The sequence below is a fragment of the Takifugu flavidus genome, chromosome 6 (assembly GCF_003711565.1).
Source record: "Takifugu flavidus isolate HTHZ2018 chromosome 6, ASM371156v2, whole genome shotgun sequence".
Classification (NCBI taxonomy): Eukaryota; Metazoa; Chordata; class Actinopteri; order Tetraodontiformes; family Tetraodontidae; genus Takifugu; species Takifugu flavidus.
The window spans coordinates 14695540-14716575 of record NC_079525.1 but is presented as its reverse complement, the minus strand read 5'-3'; the positions used below and the strand labels follow the sequence as shown (position 1 = coordinate 14716575).

The window sequence follows — 21036 nt, the reverse complement described above, 5'->3', positions numbered from 1 at the left end:
TCATTTAACAAACTGAACGCCAAAGGAAAAGATTCTGGAGTTGTATGACAATCCTTTGATGTGGGATTAGACCTGTTTAGTTAGTGAGCGCCATATTATTTAGATATGGGGCTAAAATCTGACACATGCCCCAGATTTGACAGATTTCTTCCCATAAGACCCCAAAACTTAATTTCAAAAAGGGGGAACAATGAGGTGCTTTTTCCGGAAAGATCAGCCACACATTCATGACATCTTCATGCGAATCCTTCTTATGTGGATCCAGCTCCAGCTAATGAAGAGCATATGATTTACTGCTATTAGAGGACAGTACGCCTGGTGGAAGTGTGTGAAGCTTCTGCCGCTTGGATGGCAATGCAAATGAGAATGAGAATGACCGGACACAGTCCTGCCATTTACTTCCCCTTTCTCAGAAACGTTACCTCTTTTATTTCCGACGTGCCTCTAAAAATGCCTCTTTTCTCCGGTGACCTTTTGCCTAGCGCGTCTGTCTGATCCGAAGAGCAGCTGCAGTCTAGTAGCTAGTAGCTATCGTTGCTAAAATGAGCCTTTCATGGGCTTGAATCTCACATTAAGAGCACAATAAATGACCCAGAGTGTGCGAGGAAGTGCAGTGGGCTGTGATGTATTAGTGTTCTCCTCCTCCCACTGACCACGCACATCAGAAGCTGCTCGCTCCATCGGGGTATTACCGCTCACACTTTATTACTTTTTTATTGTTTGTCCCACCGAGTCTTTATTATGAAAGCCCCTTCTCATATTACGGAGAGATGATGTGATTTATGGTGAGCACGGTTGGTGTAATTATTAAAAAAAAAATCAGCCGAGAGAATATTTGCAGAGCTGATTTTCAGCATTTCCCCCACTTCCTAACTTCTTGCCTCTCTCTCGCCACCCACTCGCTCTTGCTGCCCCTCTCTCTTTGATGATGGGGGTATTTCTATTCTGTGGGGGCTGTGAGCTCAGCGAGTTTGTTTTTGTCTCCCTAATCCCCTCAGCCAGTGCGCCAGCATATAAAAGTGGCCGGGGGCCTAGTGCATCCTCACATGACATCAGTCTGTTTTGTGATAACTCTGTTACCAACCCAGCGGCCAAGGTAAGAGCGAAAAATAGCTACGATCAAATCTACTCTTCCGTTTATAGAGTGGATTCGATCGTGTGTTTAGCAAAGTCTCAGGCTTTTGGGAGTTCATTACATTTGACCTGTTCTGAGCTATAAATGTATCAAAAATGTTGGTCACTTTTATAATATTCGGTTTTTCTGGACAAAGAAAATATGATTTGGGTTTATTTTCTTTGAGGAGGGGGTGCTCCAAAATATAAATCTTTAAATTCTATCCTTTTCGAGCACATTAATGGCTCTGTTGTGATTTTAACTAATGTGACGGCGTAAAAGAGGTTGAGGTTGCATCTTCTCCTCCTCAGTCATCATGTTTGGAGACAAATCCAAGGCTTCTTCCCAGACTGACTGGAAGATGGCTCAGAATAAGATGTCTGAGATGGGGATGATGTCCTACAAGGTACAGCCAACCCACAAACACACACGTGCACAGCAACACTGCACGATCATTGCCAGTCCAGGTGAGCGCTGACCCATGCCGACCCATGCCGACCCTCTCCAGATGCACGTGTTCGAGCAGGAGAACTTTCAGGGCCGCACCATTGAGATCAGCGGTGAGTGCATCAACGTCTGTGACCTGGGGATGGACAAGGTGCGCTCCCTTCGCGTCGAATGTGGTCCGTAAGTATCCTGCCGCGTGTCCGCCTACACACGCACGCACCCCATAATGTGCCCAGCACCCTCAGTCCTCCTCTGCACTCAGCACTATACGAGCGTTCCCATTTTTGGGAGTTTGGCTGATGCTTTTATCCAGGGTGATTTGCATAGTGCTCCAGTAGCTTCGGCGTGTGAGCTGACAACATAATGTGACGATCATGTGACACTACAGAGCGCTGAGAGCCGAAAGAGGCAGAGAATGAACAGAGCGGACAATCGGAAGTCCGGTGACGGGAGAAGAGAAGGCAGTTTCCTTTAACCTGCAGTGGAAAAACGGGGGGAAAAAGTTGTTCAAAAGTCTAGAAAAGTAGTTTTTACATGGAACGACGGGACGTTTGTGCTAATGTTACCAAAGACTCATAGTGTGACGCCATCTATGACGAAGCAGAGAGGCAGTTTAAGCTGCTTTAGTTTTAAAAAAAGATCTTTTTTTTTGTTGTGTCCTGTAATACAAATCCAATACGAGATCTGTTTAACTGGTTATAGAGCAGAAGGTGATTTAAAACCAACCCTGTTTGGGCAGAGAGGCTCCATCAGCAGCACTAACCAGCAAAACCAGGGTCACCGAGGTCATTGGGGCGACTGGGGTCGCTGGTGTGAGCGTCACCGGACCTCAGTAGCGATCCTGTAGACGAGCGCTGGTTGGTTAACGCCGTTTAGATGCAGCGGTTAACTCTGCCGTGGTTTCCCATCTAAGTCGTGATGGTTGCTGGACTCCAGCTGTGTTTGTCAGGAACATCTGGGGCCCCCACAGGAGGCCCCCGAGCGAGAGGGATCAGCGTAGCGCTCCTCTAAAAGCCTGTCTCCCCTCCTCAGCTTTGTGGGCTTTGAGCAGATGAACCTGTGCGGTGAAATGTTCATCCTGGAGAAGGGCGAGTACCCCCGCTGGGACTCCTGGAGCAACTGCCAGAAGAATGACTACCTGCTGTCCTTCAGGCCCATCCGCATGGTAACGGCACCAGCTCTGTCTTGACCGTGCGCGACCTCCGCTGCGATTTCCATAGCGTTGCTCTTTTTTTTTTTGCTCCTCCAGGACCCGGAGAAGCACAAGATTTGCCTGTATGAGGTCGGAGAGTTCAAGGGTCGTAAGATGGAGATCATGGACGATGACGTTCCCAGCTTGTTCTCCTACGGTTTCACCGACAGGGTGGGCAGCGTGATGGTCAGCTGTGGAACGTGAGTCAGGAGATCGACTGAATCCTCTTTACGTGATGGACCAACGATGTAATAACCTTTGTTTAATTTAACGGGAGTGAGCAGAACAACAGGCAGCTTGAATGTAACGACCATGCTGCCTGATGATGCGTCTTTATTCACTCTTAGACTCTTTATTTTTGTTGGCAACATCAGTGTTTGTCTTCCTGTGGCCTCCCACTTCATTCCTAGCTTTGATCCCCTTGTCCTCTCCCCTCTCTTCAGCTGGGTGGGATACCAGTTCCCCGGCTACCGTGGCAGCCAGTACCTGCTAGAGAAGGGCGAGTTCAAGCATTTCAATGAGTTCGGAGCCCGCTGCCCACAGATGCAGTCCATCAGACGCATCCGAGACATGCAGTGGCATCCACACGGGTGCTACAACATGTCCTCCAAGTGAGTCCCGGCCGGCGAGACGGAGAGCCGGACTGGAGGAGGAATAAAGGCTGGACACTCTCAAGCAGGTGGAGAAGCGAGGGTGAGGGAGGAGGAGGAGGAGCGAGAGGGTGTAATCATTTCTCCCCTGCCCCCAGAGTGTCTCTTCAAATTTAAGGGAAGGATGTGGGGAACACGGGTTTTTATTTTTAGATGTGAATATTGTAATCAAGTGGCCACTGAATAAGAAAATAAATATTTTTTAAACAGAAGGAGGAGAGGGTTGGATGTTTCCTCTGCGACCGTCTCTTTCAGCTGCGCTCCTCGCGCCCCTGCTCCCTCCTCCCTCCCGTATGGAAACTTTTCTTCCACATCACATGGACGTCAGCCCCCGCTGAGCCCATCACTCTCTGGCTGCCTGCAGAACCAGAATGGCTGTTTGCGTGGAGGAGGAGGAGCAGAGGCAGGAGGGGTGAAGGGCTCCATCCTTTGTGTTCAGAATTCACAACCTTAAACCCAATAAAGTATCTCACATTCTGTTTAACCACAAACAAGGCTGAGATGTTTTTGGTAAAAGCTTTGTTAAGCACCAGATTTGGGGGAGGGGGTGCTAAGAAATTCTATAATAATATATAAATAAATATTATTAATGCCAATATATATGAACACATTGCTATAGTTTAGGTTTGCTTCCCCCTAGCGGTCAAGCGGGTAATGGCACTAAAGTGTAATATTATTTCACAATACATTGAGCGTTAATGACTAGTATATGCGTCAAATAGATGTTGTCTGTTGGGGGGGTGTTAAAATCAAACAGGCCGAGCAGAAACTCCGTAGGCTGCTCATCATCCCTGCCTGTGACTAACAGCTACATCACGCAGGAAGAGTGTAACCTTCGTGCATTATAGCGAATGTTGTTGCTGTTGGTGGTGAAAAGACGTGGAAATGTTTCCTGAAAAGCCAGCTAATGACACACACACACACACACACACACACACACACACACTTGCATTTTTCTGACTAACGCATTAGTGACTAGCATGAAAATGGACACTAGCACTCTCAGCATTGATTCTTTGGTTTAATGCTACTCTGTGGTCTGAAGCTAATCAGATATTTAATCCAACCAACATCACATTTCAGGCTGTAGGGACCGAGACTGTGATCTGTTCGCCGGTACGTGCTGTGGTCGCTCACCAGGGAGACGTCAGTGGTGGAACTACGTGGAAATTCAAACATAATGGGCCGAGTTTCCGTAAACTGCATCAGACCACCGTTCAGCCGCGGTTAATTGAAATTATTAATAACCCTTCAATCACTCTGTGTCTGCTGGGAATCCACTCATTCATCGCAACACAATGAGATCTTTAGTATCGTGGATGCGTCACGCTCGGCAAAAGGGTTAAAGTTCACTCTAATCATAGAATTTAGACATTTTACTTTCATTTTACTTTCACAAAAACGTTCAAATCTGGCTGAAATGGGACATGACTGACAGCAAAAATATATGTATTTTAATAAACAACAGCCACAAAACAAAACAAAACAAAAAAAACCCAGAAGAAAAGCTTTAGGAAGATTTAGGAATTTAGATTTAATCCTGGATAAAATTTGTTTAATTTAAGAATTAAATATAACGTTAAAGCAATGAACATAGATTAGTTAGCTACAAAATGTTCAAAATATTAAACAAAACTTGATTGGATAATTCTTTGTTTGTTTGTTTGTTTGTTTGTTTCTTCAGACTGAGCTGCTAGCGCCTCTGGCTAATTAAATATGGAGATCATTTAAACCTCCAGGGTAAAACACAATATTCCAAGCATTCAGACAAATAAAGTAAATGTTTAATTTTTGGGGCATTTACTTTAGGGGGGGGGGCAATATTCCCTGATGCTATGACACCGTCGTTGACCACCCCCTGAAGGAAAAAGACCTTTTCCTCTTGTCACATTAGTTCAGTCTATTAATACGAGCAGCTCAGACTCCTACTGTGCACTATGAGTTACCCTCCATGCAGTTAAACATAGAATGGAGGAGTATTGACGTCAGACTGACACACACGCACGTACGCACGCACGGACACATACACACACACACACACACACACACATACATGCACGCACGTTTGTGCACGCAGAGACAAACAGACAATCATGCAGGCTCTGTGTCTCATTCACACACACACACACACACACACACACACACACACACACACACGCCGCGCGCACACACACACGCACCTACTTCCTGGGCCGTCTCTGATGTCATCCTGTGAATTGGGACTGTTTCAGAAGCAGAGACTTGTGGGGTAGCTTATAATGACTCCTTAAGGTGCACCGATGCTAGGTAATGTGTAGACAGAGAAAATACACACACACGCACACACACACACACACACAGACACACACACATACTTGGCATTTACATGGGACAATTAACGTGCACATTCTGTTGTTTATATAGATAGATAGATAGATAGTAGATAGATAGATAGATAGATAGATAGATAGATAGATAGATAGATAGATATAGATAGATAGGTAGATAGATAGATAGATAGTAGATAGGTAGATAGTAGATAGGATAGGATAGATAGATAGGATAGGTAGATAGATAGATAGATAGGTAGGTAGGTAGATAGATAGATAGATAGATAGATAGATAGATAGATAGATAGATAGATAGATAGATAGATAGGTAGATAGATAGATAGATAGATAGATAGATAGATAGATTCCAGGAGTGATAACAGTGACACTATTTTTATATCTGTCCCATCGTCTGCGAGAAGACACTTATCATTAAGTGTGAAATAAGATGTCACTGATCCGACCGCGGTCTCCACCCTCACACACACACACACACACACACACGCACACACACACACACCTACTTCCTGGGCCGTCTCTGATGTCATCCTGTGAATTGGGACTGTTTCAGAAGCAGAGACTTGTGGGGTAGCTTATAATGACTCCTTAAGGTGCACCGATGCTAGGTAATGTGTAGACAGAGAAAATACACACACACGCACACACACACACACACACACAGACACACACACACAGACACACACACACACACACACACACACCTGCCATTACATGGGACAATTAACGTGCACATTCTGTTGTTTATATAGATAGAGATAGGTAGATAGGTAGATAGATGATAGATAGATAGATAGATAGATAGATAGATAGATAGATAGATAGATAATATAGATAGATAGATAGATAGAAGATAGGTAGATAGGTAGATAGATAGATAGTAGATAGATAGATAGATAGATAGATAGATAGATAGATAGATAGATAGGTAGGATAGGTAGGATAGATAGATAGATAGATAGATAGATAGATAGATAGATAGATAGATAGATAGATAGGTAGATATAGATAGATAGATAGATAGATAGATAGATTCCAGGAGTGATAACAGTGACACTATTTTTATATCTGTCCCATCGTCTGCGAGAAGACACTTATCATTAAGTGTGAAATAAGACGTCACTGATCCGACCGCGGTCTCCACCCTCACACACACACACACACACACACACACACACACACACACACACACACACACACACACAACACACACACACACACACACACACACACCCTATGGCCAGCTGGGTAAGGGGAAGGGCAGAAGGAGGAGGGAACAGACACATATGATGTGGGTTTTTTTTGGAGAAGAAAATAAAGAATAGTCATTGTTTAAATCCTAAAAAGTCCTCAAACTTCCTGCAACCTCCGACGTGTGTCATCCCCATAATTCCCTGTAGTTGGACAGATTAGTGCTGCTAAAAACAATTGGCAGTATTTGGACGGGGGCTTTTGTTCTTTGACAAATGTAAGGAAGCAGATTTGCACTCGTCTAAATATCGGTAATAATCAGAACTGAGAGAGGTGAGGGAGGGAAAACCGTCCTCCTCTTTGTTCTCCTTCCAGGAACCGCTTCCAGCTCTGCAGCCAAACTCAATTTAACTGTGCACGTGTCCGTATGTGTGCCGGTTGTCTTCCACCCAGACACACATGCAGGCTGACAGTTGTGTGTCCTTCTGGGCCTCTTCCCATTCACAGTCTCTATCAAACGTCTCCGGCTGATTGTTGAGTGATGCAAGACTGATATGTAGCTCCTCTCCGTTCTGCTCAGACAAGCGAGTGGGTGTGTGGAGCTTGACGGAGAGGGGGATCGGATCAAGACGGAGAGGGAACGACTGGGAATAGCTGCGCGTGGACTGCTCTCAGCTTAGAGGTGGAGGCTCCGCAGGTATTTTGGTGCACCTGTATCAACTCCAGAGGGGGAATAAGGAGCGTTCCTACCTCCGATTGGCTGGATCCCTCTCAGCTCAGTCTGTCAGGAGCCCGTCCCTCTTCAGTTGTATTGCGTGCCCGTGTGCGTCACACATGAGCCATGTCAGGGTTAAAAATAAAAGAGGCAGCAGATGGAGGCAAAGAGAATGGAGAGGGGAATTGACGACTCTGGGTGAGGATATAGGGGGATGTGGGGGAGGAATGTAATAAATCAGGCCATGAATGGGATATTTATTCATTTACCAACCTCGCCTGCAGATATAATATCTGCGATAGGAGTGAATATGGGCTTGGATGAGGGGGCTGACACATATCCTGTGGGGGAAAAAAAATCTGTGAATCAATGTGAGATGATAAACTGTGGCCACAAGTCTATAAAGGGGCTTAAATGTGTTTCAGGCAATAAGTGGCGATAATAACCTATAGTTTTAATCCACATTCTGCATGGAAAAAATGGAATTTAATGTGGGTTATGAAAGTGGGAGCAGGGATGAGGTGACATCAAAGCTACGTTGATGGCTTAAACTCAGGATTGTGGACATCGGCAGAACTTTGTGATCTCGCCGCTCTGAACCTTTCACTATTATTGAATATAATATGTAATATAGGCTCTGCAGGGGGCGGTGAAAGCTGCCCAACGCATCACTAGGACTCCACTTCCTGCCAAGGAGGCGCTGGCTGCATCGAGCACGCAGCATCCTGAGGGACTCCTCCCACCCCGCCCACAGACTGTTTCACCTCCTGCCCTCTGGGGGGCGCTACAGAACCCTCAGAACACAGACCAGCAGACTGAGGAACAGCTTCTTCCCCAGAGCCGTGTCCCTGTTGAACTCCTGCTGACTCTCACACTCCACATCTCACTACACTGCAGCGGTTTACACAATAACTCACTAGCTTAGTAACCAACATAGCTACTGTTTAAACTTATTTTGCACACTCATGCACTTTATCATCTGCACATCCCAAATTTATCATTTGCACATTTCCTCTAGCTTTATGTAAATAGTTTCTGCACTTATAGTTTAAGGCATTTAATGTAAATACTCATCTGTAAAATATGGTTATAGTGCAACTTTGTAAACAACTGTAAACTACTGTAACAATATAAACCGCACATACTGTAACAATAAAGTTGAATCTAATCTAATCTAATCTAATGTGACATTTTTCAAATCTACTTTGAAGGGAATATGAAGGGAATGTATTAAATGTGCCGTGGGAATAAAGTATTTAGCTGCTTGCTAATCTCTTGATACACTTGTTTCAAATCAACGACGACCTGTCCAGGAGGTCGTCCAACCCAGAGCGACAGTTAAAGTAGTGCACACATCAGTCGCCTCAGGGAAGGTCAAAGTTCATGACTCCACGGGGACACAAGAGTGGCGACGGTCTGCTGCTGCTTTGCTGCGTCAGGACCTGGAACCTTGACGTCTACCGTCTGGCAGAATAACCTTGTGACCTTCAGCTCAAGCGTCGGGTTATGCAGCCGGACAACGGCCTGGAACACACCGTTAAACGGTCAGAAAATCCCTCCACTGTGGCTGAGATGAAGCAACTCCGAGTGGGTCGAGATTCCTCCCCACCAACGTGAAAGACTGCAGTTATTGACACAACCAGTCATTAGTTTCAGGGGGTGAGTACGCTGCCACTGTGCACACACAAGTGTTTAGTAAGCCTCAAAAAGGTGTTGAAATGCTTTTTGATTCTTAAAAACTGAGCAAATAAATCAATTTGCCTGAATATAGACAAGGTCATGTGATTTCATGCAATTTGTGGGAATTCCGCAGGCCCCAGGTGTGACTTCAGAGGTTTTCAAGCACCTTGGCTCCCGTCCTTGGGCTCAGCCGGCCCGACTTGGCCCAACGGGAGAGGCTGCGTTGAAGTGAGGAACACTTGTGTCTCCATTACCGTGACTGCAGTGATCCCAGTGATGCTGGTGATTGGAGCAGAGGTGAGTGGGATTCCGTCTGGCACTCTGTGCGTCACAACTTTGACGTCTCTGTGCGCATATTTGTGTACTTCACACTGGGGGGATAAGTGGCTGCAACATGGCATGGCCGACTACAGCACACTGTAAATAATATACATTTAAAACTGTCATCACTGCATGTGTGGCTTTTGATGCTTTGATGCTGGAGCCAGGTAAAGAGCCAGGACATAGAAACGGGAAAACCTAAGTGTTGTGAGCTAATGAAGACGCAGTTTTCCGTGGAAACGCTGACTCGAGACAATATTCCCGCTGGTCTTTCTTCTTGCTCCACGTGCATCTCACCACACCTTAGTTGAAACCCAACACACGCATGGCTGCGCAGATGGGTGCACAAAGTGGGCAGCGGGTGTGAATATGACAATGGTGCTCTTCAGAAACTTGAATTAACACTTACACGTGACAGCACGAGTTCTGCATACTCTGCACGACACGTGAACGTAAGAGTGGAAATGAATTCAGTGAGGAATCTTTTCATGGGTGCAAAAATCTGGCGGGCAATCTTTTGTAAAATGAAACAACAATTCCACCTCTGTCCAGTCGGTCCACGTGCATTCAGCATCTAAAACCTTCGGTTTTTAAAATCTCAGTGTAAAATGTTAAAGGAACTGAAGGGAAAAGTTCTTCGGAACGTTTAAATGACTAAAATGAGAGGGAGGATAATGTTAATCTTCCTGTGGATCCCGGCAACACATTTGCATGTGAAAATTTAGTGCACACCTGACAGGGAAATGCAGGCACCCTGTCACTTACGCACAAAACACTTGTAGCGAGAGGTGATGCAGAGAGAAAAAAGTGAGATCGAAGTGAAAACTCAACAGCAGCAGTGACGCAAAAGCTTCGACGGCCTCGGAACAAACAAACAGGGAAAAAAGGCAGAAACTCTGGAAAGACGACTCTTGAGTTTGTCCTGAATCAAAGATGAATATGAACTCACACGCTAAAGTCATAAAAATGTTCACCGATCATGTATGAGGGGTTTGTTTCTGATGAACACACAACCAGATGTTTCATACATTGTGTTGCATCTAACAGTTGGAATCAGTTTTCCACTTTATCCCTAATTACATCGTGTTTGTTGATTAAAAAAAGCGCCGTAGGTTCGGGCTTGTGAACACGAAAAGGCCGAAAATTTGGTTAAAAATACATAGATATTTGAAATACAATGTTTTCTCCCAGAGGCACTTTTTAAATAATTTTACATTATGACAAATATGTCAAAGTCTCTTTAGATTTGCGATTGCAACTTACATCTCTAAATGAGAGCTAAACCAACGATTTCAGGGGGGCGTTTATATGGGCAACAGAAAGAAGGAACACGACCCTCTTGTGTTTCTGGAGCTCAATAACGTGCTGCCTTATAAGAGGAAAAAACTCATCATGCGTCTGCAGTGGGCACTGTGCTGGAGACAGTGTGGAAGAGACAAACAAGAATATGGTTAAACGGAAGCAGTGATGCTACGAATGACGAGAATCAGAAGGGAGGGCAGGATGATGAAGTTCTTTGTCTGAGACAATTGGACAGACGTGAAAGATGCTTCTGCCTCTGTGAAGGTAGCTGGATAATAAGCAGCTAGCCGGACGCTTTCCTTCTAAACAACAACACGTCGTGTTGAGTCAGTCGTCTTTTTGTGGCGTTGTCAGGCTGCGCGTGTGTCACCTCTGTCTTTTCTGTCTCAGCGCTCTTCAGATGTGTGCACGTCTGTCTGCAGCAGCTGTCAATCCCCCCGTGCTCCTCACTCAAAGTGAGCCGCCAGTTCAGGCCTAATGAAAGGAAGCACGCGCGCCACCATTATCGCAGAGGAACAGAGGGATCGTGCACTCTGGCCTCAGGACAGTGCTGGCGTCACGCAGAAAACAACAGGCCACCTTCCACCTGTGCACGTGTGACTCTCGGTGGCAAAGTTAAGTCGAAACCAACTCGTGTTACACCAGAAGGACAACGGCAACACACCTGCTGACAGGTGCGCCCGGTAGTCGTTGAACGCCACGCGCCGAGAGGATAATGTGCACGTGGGAGAAGCGAGGGATGGACCGAGAGAGTGGGCTGGGGAAAGCCTCATTCTGAATGTGCACCATAGTTACACAAACATGGTGATCGGCGCGCTCACCAAGGATTCGGTGCCTACACAGTGCTGCAAACCTTGTGTGTGGGTGACTGGCACAACCCAGACTGGGCTGACACGCCGCGGTGGCATTTAGACAAAAGTTGTCTCTCAGCAGGCAGGCACGCAGACTCACACACACATACAGCTGGTGTAGTGGGTGTGTGTGAAGGGGAGGTACTGTGAGGTTCTGGACCAGGATGGCCAGGAGGTGTGAATGAACAACACACATGCACACACTGTGCGATCGGACCCCTCATTACTCACATGTTTACCACTGCCTGCGCCTGAGTGGACCGTGTGCGCGTCTCCACATGCATCCTCATTTGTTTGTACACGCACTCTGATACTGGATTATTCATTCGTAGAATCGTCTGTTGTGTAAACGGGGGGACTTGACTAATTTTTGGACCTCTTCGTCCTCTGGATTTACTACGCAGGGTCGACTCTGTCTTTGGCGTTGTCCCTCCTGGACGTTTGTCTCTCGTGCTTTTGGACCTTTCGGTCTCCTCCCTGTCACTGGCGCCGAGGCCCGCTACAATAACCACTCAGTAACCACAGCGCCATCCTGAAAGCCTCTCGATTGATTTTCACCCTCTGGTGTCTTTTCACCACTGGATGCGGCATCTTAAAATGATTCAAAGATGAGAAGACTGAAATGAGCAGGAGCAGATGAATCGAGGTCAACATCTCTCCTTCCTAATATCGTAATACATTCGCAACATCTGTAAAAAAAAAAAAGAAAGAAAGCAGAAGTAAAATTTCTTTAATTTTAAAATTGCAGATCTGTCAAACGCCACTCAGATATTGCTCAATAGTTAAAAAACAATGTTTTGTGGCCAGCTAAACTTTCGATTTCATGTCGACATAATCTGAAAAATCGCATCATAGTCGAATTAAATATAGCACAAACAGCCTGGGTGCAGCGGAGTTAGTTAACCTCCCTAATAAATACTACAGCTGCTTTGAGTGACTCTCTTTTTTGGCACTGAATCCTTCCTTGCAGCTGAATCATAATTCGGGGGCATCCTTCTTTCCTTTGACAGAACCATCCAGACCGTTTCTTCTTGCCTGTGTCTGGCGAGAGCGCGCCGGAAGTAGACCATAACCAGTAAAAATAAAAAACAACCCTGCGCGTCTCCTCCGCGCATCCACAAAGCCCAGTCATTATTACTGGGCACCGTGCCGTCCTCACCCCCTCCTTTCCTCTTCTCCTTTCTCTTTCTACTTCCACACACTCCTTTTCGCCCTCCCATCTTACGCGTTTCAACTTGTCGTCCGTTTGCGTGCATGACTCCAACCAATCTTTACGCGCGTTCCAGCCTCTCCAAGAGAATCCCCTACGGTCGGCCCCTCCCCTCTCCGGTTCCTGCCGCCCTCACTCATTCATGACCCGGGATTGGTGACGTAGGAGATTCCACGATGCCCACTACCGTAGGCAATAACGGGATGCTCGAGTATATATGGGACATTGGTGGCCACCAACCGGCACGCTCTCAGTCGCTCCGACTCGGGAACCAGAGCATCAGCGGAGATAGCAGGCTTTACTTCGCCCTTTCAGGCTAACTCGCTTTGGGCTTTGGTTCAGGATGGAAACTTCATCGATTTCTCGGAGCCGACGATGCTCCGTCATGCGCAACTGCAAAAGTAAGACTCTTTTTGTTTCTTATCATTTATGGTACGGTGTTGGCATTCATTAAATGGAATTGCTCTTATAAAAAGAGAAACGCTTTCACTGGGAATTTGTGCAACTGATTTTAATTATCGTTTAATTAAAAGATAAACGATTAGACGAAATGGCACAATATAATATAAGCATAGAATTTTCTGTCAGAATGATCATTTTCTTGCAAATCTAAATAGTTTTCATCAAGTGAATGACTTATCAAAATAATGATATGAGCGATGATTCGTTAATGCCTCGCCCGATCTTTCGTTCTTGTTGTGCGTAATGCGTAAAATGCCTGACGTAAACATTAACTCAGTAGCTGTGATTATCATGATCCAGCTAAAATCAAGATATTATTCTTAAAACGCATTTTAATATAACGATTTGGCCAAGAGGCAAACAAAACGCAGATGTTTCTCTGTTTGGACCGGGAATTAACGACGCGCCAATGTTCTTATCCAGGCGGTCTCTCCCTGTGGCTGGTGGTGTGGCTGGTCCTCGGCAAGCCAAGTCCGACATCGGCGTGCCCGCATCATTGCGTGTGCTACCCGACTCCGATGACTGTGAGCTGCCAGGCGCAGAACTTCACTGCTGTACCGGCGGGAGTGCCCTACGAGTCGCAGCGCGTATTCCTCCAGAACAACCGGATCACGGAGCTCAGAGTTGGCTCTTTCGGCTTCGGAACTCAGGTAAAAGACAAAAGCTCATAGAGAAGGGATAAAATCACAAATACGTCTAAAAATATATGCATTGCATACAGTGATGCAAGGTTAAATAACATGGTAACACGCCCTTAAAATCCATTTTCTCCATTAGGTTCTGTGGCTTTTCTCCAACAACATCACATGGATTGAGGCAGGGGCCTTCAGTGAGCTGAGGGATTTGGAGGAGTTGGATCTGGGTGACAATCCAGGCCTCCGCAGGCTGGAGGGGGGAGCCTTCCGCGGACTCGAGAAACTCCAGAGCCTCCATATGCACCGCTGTCGTCTGTCTGCCCTGCCCCATGACATCTTCCACAAACTGTACAGCCTGCACTTCCTCTATTTGCAGGTGAGGGAAGGCAAACAAATACGGTGCCGGTGGCTCTGAGCCTAACCAAAAAAAATCCCAGGCTTCAAGTACCAAAACCTGGGTTGCTGCTTATGATCTGTACCAACACACCTTCTTTTTGTGTTCTCCAGGAGAACAACCTCCACTTCCTGCAGGATGACATCTTCTCAGACCTCATCAATCTAAGCCAGCTGTTCCTGCATGGCAACCGCATCCGCACTCTCTCAGAGAACGTGTTCCGTGGCCTGGTCAACCTTGACCGCCTTCTCCTGCATGACAACCGCATCAGGCAGGTGAACCGCCGGGCCTTCCGCGACCTCGGCCGCCTCACCATGCTCTTTCTCTTCAACAACTCCCTGGCTGAGCTGCCCAGCCAAACTCTGAGGGACACACAAAGTATCGAGTTCCTCCGCCTCAATGCCAACCCCTGGTCCTGTGGCTGTGAGTCCCGAGCCCTGTGGGAGTGGTTCCGCGAGGCCCGGGTCTCTTCCTCAGAGGTCATTTGTGCCTCTCCTTCCACCCGCCGTGGCCAGGACCTTCGCTTCCTCCGTGAGATGGACTTTGCTCTTTGCCCCTTACCCGACCCCGGCTCTATTGGCGGCTCCACCACCACCACATTCAGCACCAAAACCCGCTGGTGGTTCCACAAAAACAAGCCACAGTCCTCCACGAAAGGCGTCTTTGAGAAAACCTCCGAAACCGTCAAGGCTGGTTTGTATGGGAAAGGCCCGTCAACGACCACCTCGGTGGTCAAGTATGAGATGGGGGAGGAAGAGCTGGCGTTGCCCAAACTCGACCCGGAAGAGTATTGGGAAAACTACGGTAACGAGGACTCCGGCATCACTGTGCGGTGCTTCGAGCTTGAATGTCCACCCGAATTTGAATTGCCTCCATCTGCCTCCTCCCCCTCCTCTTCCTCCCCCTCTCTGGCAGCCCTTTCTGTTGTCAGCATCCTCCTCCATCTACTGTTCGGTTGAATTGGACTCTTGATGCCACGCCCCCTTCCCCCTCCAGCCTGTTTTAAAGGCTGTGAGACCCCCTGATAGACTCTTTACACCCCCTTTGCCCTCTCTGTTAGCCACTTCTGAAGGCACAGTGAGGGAGATAGAGGGAATGGTCTGATTCTAAATCTACCACGTACAGGGCTCAACATTTTTCAGGGCTGCTAAGAGTTCTTCAGCTGAGACCACAAATTTATACAGGTATAGCCTTCTCTGCTTTGCCTGGATGATTTCATAATTCCCTGTAATCAGGGCAACGAGGGCTTAGTCCATCACTAGTATCAGTGTGATTTACAGTTGTGTCAATTTTGTCACCTTAACATAGTTTAAACTAGTGCAACCAATTAACTGGCTGCTACCGGTCTTTAAATTACTGTTAGTTTTCAGTGCACAGTAATGAATACTGTAACACTTAAAGTGTGTAAATAGTTGTGTATTTTTGTGAGTGATAACTGAAAAGGGAAAGGTAATCATACCGAGACAGGGTCCACTCATTACAAAAGACTACTGTAGGTTATGATGAATTCATTTCATAAGCTACAAACGGTAATAACCAGAAATGAAATTGGCAGGTTAAGGAAACCAAGGAAAACCGAATCAAAGCCGGAGATGAGAAAGCTTGAGACCGTGCAGGAACCTGCAGATGAAGAGAAGCAAACGTGCTCATGGGTAGTTGTTGTGTCCAGCCACCTCAGCGGTTCTCTGTGATCACTGTGTCTTCTGCGACAGCCACAGTGAACAAGTGCTTCCTGTCAGGAAGCTGCAGATTTATTTTCTTTTCTTTTATTTCGATAGATGTGTCTTTCTGTGACATATTGATATAATGTGTAAAGATTGTTTGACTTGAATGCAGAAGCTCTTGATAAAAAAAAAATACACTGAATATTTCTGGAATCCCGCTTTTATTCGTCGCATTACTTCGACAATGTGCTTCGGTTTGTGTGGAGCCAAGTCGAGAGGAGCAGATTGCGACTCTGACTACGGCGTGACTAAACCGACCAAAGTTCACGAAAAAGCAGCGACCACATGGACCCGATGTCACAGTGGCCGGTGAGAAGGTCCCTGACTGTGAAGGCATCTGGGAGGGTGTGAGCGAGCGAGAAGAAGAACGATGAACGGACTCGCAAGCTGGCGCCATCGCAGAAGCAAATACGTCACTCGTTTTGTCACTGCGGTGATTCATGCGAATCACGGGCGGGCGAAGCCAGATGGACGGGAGAGGCGCAAGTTCCCTGGCAACCATAGTTCTGGCCAACGAGAAGGTCCGGAGAAAAAGCCAAGACTCACACTGCGGACGAGGACAGACGGCCCTATAAATAACACCAACTAAACACTAATAACACTAATAACAACCAACTAAAGCTGAGATTTTAAAAACATGTTGAAGAACCCCCCCCCCACACACACACACACACATGCACACACACACACACATACACACTCCTTCTTCTTCAGTGGGTTTATTCCATTGTTACCTCTTCACAAGCGAGATACAGTAGATGTGTTTCCAAGCTTCAGCAGAGGTGAGGAGGTCAAGGCTGAGATACAGAGTAGGAGTGGAAGAGTAGGAGAGGTGCAAACATATGCGCGCGCACACACACACACACACACATGCACACACACACACACACACACACACTCTAATGATTGTGATTTCAGGAAATGCTTGGTGCTGTTTTCTTTTTCATCTCCTGGAGGTCAACCTGAGCCTGGGGGCTCTTCAGTGGCCCAGACAGCGAGGCCACTGTGAGATGACCAGTTGTGTCATGGTAACGTCGTTTCCTTTGTTCAGTTTGTCTTTGTTTACAGTCTGTGTTTTGCACAAAATAAAGAAACGATGATGTCAGTTGACCGGCTGGATTGGCTCCTGTTCCTCCTGTTAAGATGCTGCTATCAAAGCAACAATAAGTCATTTTAATAACGTTTTGTGTGGGAGGTTCATTCAGGTCTTGGGAGAAACACCCAAAGCGGCCTGAGCCCACACATGCACACACCCACAGGCTTGCGTGGACGCGCACGCACACGTGATGTTGCGCAAGTCTTCCCGGCTGTTGTCCAGCTTTCTTCACAGTACAAACGGACATGAGGTGAAGACATGCAACAAAAAGATAAATTAAAGATGATTAAATAGTGACATCATGAATGACTGACATGCAAATGCAGTTATATTATAATTAGAAAGACTGACCGACCCTTTCGAGTGAGTATTAGGTTTATACTAATATTCAGTGCAATTATGCTCGACAAAATAACTTGGTGAATCACATGAAAGATAAAATAAAAATACACTAAACAATAAGACAGCGATAAATTCATAAATATAGAATCTCTCTCAAGCAGAACATTTCACATTTGCCCAGAAGCTGAAGTGGAGCAGTGGGATCGTCACGTTTCCGAGGTTGATAGTAAAATATCTGACAAATGGATCTAATCTTGATCTGAGCTGGTCATATGCGTCACCTTTGTTTCAAGACAGAAACTCTGCCGCAGATTAAGCAAATAAATAAACATAATGAACCTTTCTGACGAGTTTATGAGCCCAAATCCTTCACAAAGAACCTTCTGTCAGTGTGTTTGTACTCGACTTTATTCTTCAGCTACCAGGCTGCTGAACACAGATCCCATTCTCTCTCACACACACACACACACACACACACTCTCACACACACACACATGCTCACTCGCAGTCTGTCATGTCTATATAAGGATGGTACAGACACATCAGTTATCATTCATAATCCCATTGGTAGCGTATGTGAGGCAAAAAAAAAATCCATGACGCACTTTGGTTGTGGAGTCCATATAAAGTGTGTGTGTGTGTGTGTGTGTGTTTGATTGGGCAGTGTCCACATCACTCAAACGCAGGACCCAGTCAGAGGACAGATGTGGATGTACGTATCTACAGTATATGTAACTGCTGAATATTCCTGAACGGGGGGAGGCTGCTTGCTGAGCGCTGCTCCACGTGCGTCACCGTTTTCTCACAACTTGCTTCCACCTGCTGGATCCCTCATACTTCTCACTTTCTTTGATGTCCTCCCTCAAACACACAATTGCGCACATTTCCAAAGCATGCACGCACACTTTCTCACTTCCATGCGCACATACGCAATTTGCACTTTCCTTCTTCTGAAAATACGCCCGTGAATGCTTTTGCATGTTCTGGCCGCCTCTACCCGCCACGTCTCCACCAGCTTCCTTCACACGTCCTTCTGCATCGTCCTTGACGTAAAATCCTCCACGATCGGAGAAGAAAAGTTAAAAAAGAGGAGAAAAATCGCAGCAGTAGGGGAAGGAAAACACGGCGACGTGGTCATGAGGACTTGTGTGAAGGTGCGAGAAAGGAAGCGTTCGCTTTGAGTCATGTACTTGGACCTCATCACTTGAGAGTTGAGAACATTTCGAAAGTGCAGACAAACACACACACACACACACTCAGATACACACAGTTGTGCCATGTTTTGGCAGCACTTGCAATTGTGAGTCCACTTTAAAGGAGACAGACGTCTTTCTTATCACTTGAGTTGGTTGTCGAGTCGTTGAATCTGAATTTTGAGTGAGCGTATTTGGGGGGGGGGGGGGGGGGGCTGTAAACCTCTGATAATCCACCTGAGACACCTGTTGATACAGAGGATCCAGTAGCAGCTGCACCTTCATTCTGGAGGGATATCGTGGACAATTCAGCTCGTAAAAATGTTAGATGGAGAAAAAAAGCATTTCATAAATAGGTTGAATCTTCTAAATTGTACAAGATGCAGACTTTACTTTACAGACTTTACTGTAAAGTGCTGTGAATGGTTTAATGATTTAATCAAAAGCATCCAACGACCAGCGGTTTGCCCAGGACAGTGTCGACAGGTTCCTCAGCAACGCTCCCACCTCTGCTGTTTGGGAAAACCACAGACTTGATTTTGGTGGATTTCCTTTTTCCTTTGAAAGCTACCGTTCGATCAAAGGTGGTGTGGGCGTGGAAACAGTTTTATGTTGTGCGTTTTATGTTTTATATCTATGTTGCTTTGCTGTGTAACAGACAGAACTATGAATGGTTCGATGATGACGGCAGTATTTGCACAAACACCAACTGTTTCTCTGTTGTTTGAAGCTTTAGCGCTGAGCTACAAAAGCTTAACGAGCATTACATGACATGTAGCTAATTTCACACACTCGTCTTGTTTCTACTTCTATTTATTTCCCCGGAATGAAAATAGACTGTGGCACCGCAGAGGGAGGCAGGAGAGGAGCTGCACAATGAATCACCGGGAGTCGGAAAAGTCTCATCGGTCTGTGGAGCTCAAACAAGATCAAACAAGGAGCCTCGTAGATCCGACATGATCAAGCACACCGAGTGTGACACAAGGGAGGGATCAGGTGGATTCTATATTTATAGACATGGGTGAAGGCGTGAACAAAGCCAGGAAATACAACATTGGCATAAAAGAGAGAGAAAAAAGAGCAGAGACTATAAATGTTTCTAGGTTACAAGTTCTAGGTGTTGGTACAAATACCACCACTGTAGAAACCAGCTGAACGTTACCGAGCAACTGATCATTTATTCAAAATCTGATAAATAAAGACCAATAACAGGATCATTGTTGAGGAGGACAAAAGAAGTCTGGTGGACGTTATTCTTCATATACCCTCATTGATTATATTTTATCATGGTGTTACTTTAATGATGCTGGGGGGGGATTTTGACAAAACCGTTGCATAAAACTTCTGCAAATAGTAATTTAATCCCACACAGCTGGAGCCTTGCGAGCTCATCTGAGCAAACACAATATCATTTACAACAGTATCTTCTTTGTATTCCTTCGGGGTGGATGATTTGTGCTGAAGTCTGTGTTTGTCTAACTCGGTAAGACGGCTTTTGGGTTGTTTTCCACGTGGGCATGTGTGAAAGGAAGAGTCAGTCCAAGATTCTCTGGCTGCTCTTCAAAACTGTTTGAGTTTTGCATAAAACCGGCGATGTTTCACCCCCGTTAGACACAGTTCCAGGACCCTTTCTTGGTTTCAGGTGAGCAGCCAATTCAAAGTGAACGCCTGCTTAATGTTGTTCCTGTTGGTTCGGGAATCACGTGGTTGACAGTAGACTTTGGAAGTGCTTTGCATTATAAAATATAAAGGAAGACATTGTAAGAACATTAGGAAACATAATAAAATCATAAAAATATGACACTTTAAAAGCTGTTCTGACAAAGGTGCCTCTTGGGTGATGACTTCGAGGGCAGGGGGCAAATGTAGCAGGTTTTGTTGCCCCTGGTTTGGTGGAGAGGGGAAGGTTGCATCAGAGAAGCGGGAACGCGGCAGAAGGAGTCGAATGTGGGGAACGAGGGCCCAGTGGAGGTTCAATCAACGGTGGATGTGATGAATGCATGAATCAGGGTTTCAGAAACAGAGAAGGGAAGCGATGGTGATGTGGTTGTTTGTGTTGTTGAGGTGGTTTGCTAACGCCAGGCTGAAGTTATGGGTGGATTCGAGTGGGGACGTGGCGCCGATGAGTATGAGACATCGTGGTTTCAGCGAGTCTTCATCCGTCTTCTTAAGTGACCCTCGTAGACACAC

General features: G+C 46.1%; 2 protein-coding genes across 2 annotated transcripts; both read left to right on the top strand.

The window, feature by feature from the left end:
• The first annotated feature begins 942 nt into the window (after positions 1-942).
• crybb1l2 (crystallin, beta B1, like 2) lies at positions 943-3897 on the top strand. Its single transcript, XM_057036803.1, has 6 exons — positions 943-1096; positions 1426-1520; positions 1623-1741; positions 2594-2726; positions 2811-2953; positions 3197-3897. Exons 2-6 carry the CDS (start codon positions 1431-1433, stop codon positions 3366-3368), a joined length of 657 nt encoding a protein of 218 aa, XP_056892783.1. The 5' UTR covers positions 943-1096; positions 1426-1430; the 3' UTR covers positions 3369-3897.
• Positions 3898-13090: 9193 nt separating this feature from the next.
• Positions 13091-16357, top strand: rtn4rl2a (reticulon 4 receptor-like 2 a). The gene is given in 5 exon segments (XM_057036562.1): positions 13091-13291; positions 13294-13401; positions 13886-14112; positions 14240-14473; positions 14605-16357. Coding segments are annotated over 5 exon segments (1530 nt in total). The 5' UTR covers positions 13091-13176; the 3' UTR covers positions 15451-16357.
• The last annotated feature ends 4679 nt before the right edge of the window (positions 16358-21036 follow it).

Coding starts and splice junctions, on each gene's coding strand:
- crybb1l2 (XM_057036803.1), top strand. CDS start 1,431: ATGTTTGGAGACAAATCCAAGGCTTCTTCCCAGACTGACTGGAAGATG. Junction 2,727..2,810: donor CCTTCAGGCCCATCCGCATG/GTAACGGCACCA, acceptor TTGCTCCTCCAG/GACCCGGAGAAGCACAAGAT. Junction 2,954..3,196: donor GTGATGGTCAGCTGTGGAAC/GTGAGTCAGGAG, acceptor CCCTCTCTTCAG/CTGGGTGGGATACCAGTTCC.